The sequence below is a fragment of the Rhagoletis pomonella genome, unplaced genomic scaffold, assembly GCF_013731165.1.
Source record: "Rhagoletis pomonella isolate Grant_MI unplaced genomic scaffold, Rhpom_1.0 Rhpom_scaffold_00012, whole genome shotgun sequence".
NCBI lineage: Eukaryota > Metazoa > Arthropoda > Insecta > Diptera > Tephritidae > Rhagoletis > Rhagoletis pomonella.
In genome coordinates, this window is record NW_023458566.1 from 13,131,588 (window position 1) to 13,135,865 (window position 4,278).

The 4,278-nt window shown below is 36.6% G+C and overlaps 1 protein-coding gene across 1 annotated transcript in view; it reads right to left on the minus strand.

The window, feature by feature from the left end:
- Positions 1-2,887: 2,887 nt before the first annotated feature.
- LOC118747589 (nocturnin-like) overlaps positions 2,888-4,278 on the minus strand; it is a 1,671-nt gene continuing 280 nt past the window's right edge. Inside the window, exons 2-4 of the mRNA XM_036481641.1 lie at positions 4,213-4,275; positions 3,417-4,139; positions 2,888-3,336 (exon numbers count right to left, since the gene is read on the minus strand). Coding sequence (XP_036337534.1) covers positions 3,214-3,336; positions 3,417-4,139; positions 4,213-4,275 — 909 coding nt within the window. The 3' untranslated portion in view covers positions 2,888-3,213. The remainder of the gene's footprint in view (positions 3,337-3,416; positions 4,140-4,212; positions 4,276-4,278) is intronic.

Below are 4,278 nucleotides of genomic sequence, written 5' to 3' on the forward strand. Positions count from 1 at the left end.
CATAAAGTAAGATGCCAAAAAGTGAGATAAAACAAACGAAAAATACGTAAATTCTACTGTATAATCTACATACAATTTTTCGTTTAAAAGTCAATAAAACGGTAAAATAAAAGTATTAAAAGTAAATTATGTAGTTACATGCATATTTTATTTTAATCAATACCTGGGCGTAAGTAGTAGTTGTATGATTTTATTTGTCAACATTTTAAGCAACAGTATTTGAAATATTAGGCAAATTATACTTAATTAGGCTTAAGGTTCAGTTAGACTAGACTTAATTTACGTAACGTAACTTAATTTATTGGCCAAAGCAATTTTTTGATGCGGCTTATATGTAGGTGACATCAGCTGAAAAGGGAAATACAAAAACCAAAATGTTTTCACTTCTGGCTAAGTGGACGTGTTGAGTGATCATTGACGATTTCTTACGTAAGTTAAGTAACTAGACTAACTACACTAACTAGACTACGTATATATGTACAATCATTGGACCAAATATTGGCTAAGATCACTCGCTAGTCGTCTGAAGTCTACTATGTTGGGGTTTCGCCTTCTCGCAATTAGCTCGCTTCCAAACGTGTGTACAGTTGCTATCCAAAGAATACTTGGTGTAAACACCAAAGTCTTGAGCTGCTTGAACCGGATGTAAAATAATTGTTTTTGGATACTTCCTGGTGAATGGTGATCAAAAACTTTCCCACACGGAACCAACCTCCTGTATATGAAAAATTCTAACTAAATACTTTATCACGGCCGTGTCTTTAAATGACGCAGAAACGTGGACAATGTTGAGCAAAGTAGGCTTCGAGGATATTTATAAGAACAACTCTACAAAAAATCTATGGCTTTGTTCGCTTCAGCGACCAATGAAGAAGAAGCAACACATTATATCGTCGTTTAAAGTACAAAACCGCGTATCGTCATTCTGCAAAACCGCGTAACTGACATTGGCTGCCAAAAATTATACTATTTCTAATTCGTTTTCAATGCTTGCCTTTGTTCGTCGCAATAGTAGGTGTTTCTCCAAACCATATACTCTTAAAACCTTGTACACTGCTTTTGTTCGGTCTAAATTAGAGTACGCCGCCTTCATTTGGAGACCGTATCATCAAGTACATATCATTCGGCTGGAGTCGGTTCAGAAGACATTTTTACGGCATGCTTTGCGTTCCTTTAATTTTTCCGAGCCGATCCCATCATACTTAGCGCGTTGTCAATTGATCAACCTAATGACGCTGAGCAATAGAAGAATTTTCTTATCTGTATCTTTTATGCTTGATATTGTCTAGGGCACTGTCGACTGCCCTAATCTTCTTAGCAGAGTTAAGTTTAACGTCCCCGCAAGAGTTTTACGCAATTACGAGGTTTTTGCTATTGGTTTAAGTAGAACGCTTTATGGCAGTAATGCACCAATCAAAAGAACCCTGTCTGAACTGAACAAACTCTCAAGTTCTTTGGACCTAGATCTCTCGCTCACGAAGAATGTCTTAAATAATAAACTTAAGCTTTTCTTATTTTATAAATCCATTGTATAGGTAATAATATACATATTATTATTTTTCTATTATGCTTTGGTCTGTACCTGTAATTAGACTATAATGAATGAATAAATAAAAAAAATAAATAAATAATGTAACCCAATATATTGGCCAAATCAATATATTTTTGTTCAGGGCGGCAAAGTGACCATCAGCTGAAAATGAAAATTCAAAAACAAAATACTTTCGCTTCTGGCTAATTGGACGTGTTGAGTAATCATTGAAGATTTTTTACGTAACTAACTAGTTGCATGGTTTTTTTTTTTGTTCAGACGTGCAGCCATTTTACTGAAAATGTGTCTTTCGAAATACGTAAGAATGGGACCTATAAAAGATCTATGAAAGGAATTTTTTAAGATATATTAATGTTTTTTTAACCGACTTCCAAAAAAGGAGGAGGTTATCAGTTCTTCGGAATATTTTTTTCTTTTGGTTAATGTATGTTACCGCATAACTTTGGACCACGTCAACCGATTTCGATAATTCGTTTTGCATCGGAAAGGTAGTGTCTCAGAGGTGTCCCATACTAATCTGGTTAAGATCCGATCAGGGGATCATGAGAGATATATGTATATATTTTTTTTTATATGAGAGTTGAAGTCGTTTTTTTTTTTTTTTTTGCCAAAAGTTACTTGTTTTACATTTTGTTTTTCCGAGCATTGGTACTACAGGCTTTGGCAAGCTTGGTTAGGGAGTGATACTCAGTTGAACAACGCGTAAAAGTGATTCAAAAGTTGATGCCGATTTTTTAAAAATTTTCACCTAAACAGATACGTTAATAAAAAAAAAAAAACTTTATACTCTGCAGGAAAAAATATGCAGCCACACTGCCACTCTGTTTTGTGTGGCTTTTGGGCTGGCAGAATCATCGGACTGTACTTGATCAAAATTAAACAAACATATTTTGCCACTTTCTGGACAATTGCAAGTCAATGAACTACTTCGAAATAATAAACGACGGCGTTAAAACCTCAATATGTAAGCTATCTACCAAAGCAAGCAAAATATTGGCGATGAAAAGGGAGAACGATTTTTCAAAGGCGGAAAAACTATGGCAGATAGGTACCAAGTCATATGGGCTCGTCGAAGTTTTTGATGCAAATTTGAGTTTTTCTGTACAAGCCAAAATCTAAAAAATTACATGTATGAAATAAATTTTGTTTCTATTTACATATATAATCAAAAATAGGGTGCTAATTCAAAAAAGAAGCATATATCCTCGGCACCAAAATCACTGTTCACCAGTGTTAGGCGTGTAAATATTATCGTTTTCAAACAAACTAAATTCTACTTCAATTTGGTCAACCCAAACAAATCCATTTCCTATTATAAAAACAAAAACGTTTAACTTATTTGTTCCACATACATATCCATTTACTTATATTTCTACTAATGTTTATTGCTGTCAAGTATTACAAAAAAATGTATCAGCTTGTTGTCTGATTGGCTTGTTTGTTTGTATTTGAATGCAACTACTACATATGTCTCTAAAGTATATCTAACAACTAATATCACAATTATTTAATTGATTTCGTGAATGCCAATGAAGTTAAAGTTGTGCGTCGCCAGCAAAACTGGATAATTCTAATAATGCCTTAAATTGTTTGCTTTGTTTGCTGCAAGTGCGGTAATGTGTTGTATGTACACTAAACGCATTGAAGAGCAACAACGCTATTTACTGCTTATCCAATATTTCGAAGTCGCACACCAATGAGAAGTGATCTGATGGATACTGGAAGCTAGGCGTACGATTTTTGCCAACTTCATCATCTCTAGGGAATTCCAGACAATTACGAATCTGTAACATACAAAAGAATTACATACATACACACATAAATAAGTAATTGGCTTGGGGCCATAATAATCTTAACTATTTACCTTGAACTGCTCTGGCGTATAGAATACATAATCGATGGTGTGACACTCTTCGCCATCTTCGCGTATCTTCCACGTGGTATAAGGTGGCTCTCGCTGTATTGATTTCATTACGCTGTCATCGCAAATAAGCTCCACTTCTTCCTCGACCTCCTCCCCGTCCTGCTCAACCATCTCAGGCGCCTCAGAAACTAACTCTGCATCAGCTTTCACTTCATTAGCGCTATCATTATTGCATTCATCGCGTTCGGCTTTGACATCCGCATAGGCGCTGGCCAATTTTAGCAGCTCACCACTCAGCACTGTGGCATATACTGGCTCTGTGGGTTCGGCATTGAAGTCGCCACAAATCAATACTGGACGTTGCGAGGCGAATTGTTTGACAAAACGCAACAGATCGCGGCCTTGCTCATTGCGCAATTTCGATAGCAGAGAGCCATGACGCGCCTTCAGATGAGTGGTGCATACGCAGAACTCCTTGCCGGTAGCCTTAACAGCCAGGTTAACTATAATGGCCACTTGATTGCTTTGCACGCGCCACACCTCCAAAATGCGGGTATCGAAGTTCTTCAGTTCGAATTTGTCGCGTTTGTAAAAAATGGCACAGCCATCCGGGCCGTTATTCTCCTCAATGTACAAGCATGGCGAATCGGGTTTCGGAAAGAATATGCCTTCATAGTTTTGTGTACCCAAAATGGTTTGTAAAAACTTAAAATGATCCACTTCCTGTGAAATGAAGAGAGTAAGAACTGTATGAAAGGGGGTTGTTGCGGGGGCCAAGAAATATACAATTCATTACCTGTAGGCAAACGATGTCTGGATTGTTCTGTAGAATTTCTTGGACGATGAGAAATTTTCGATTCTC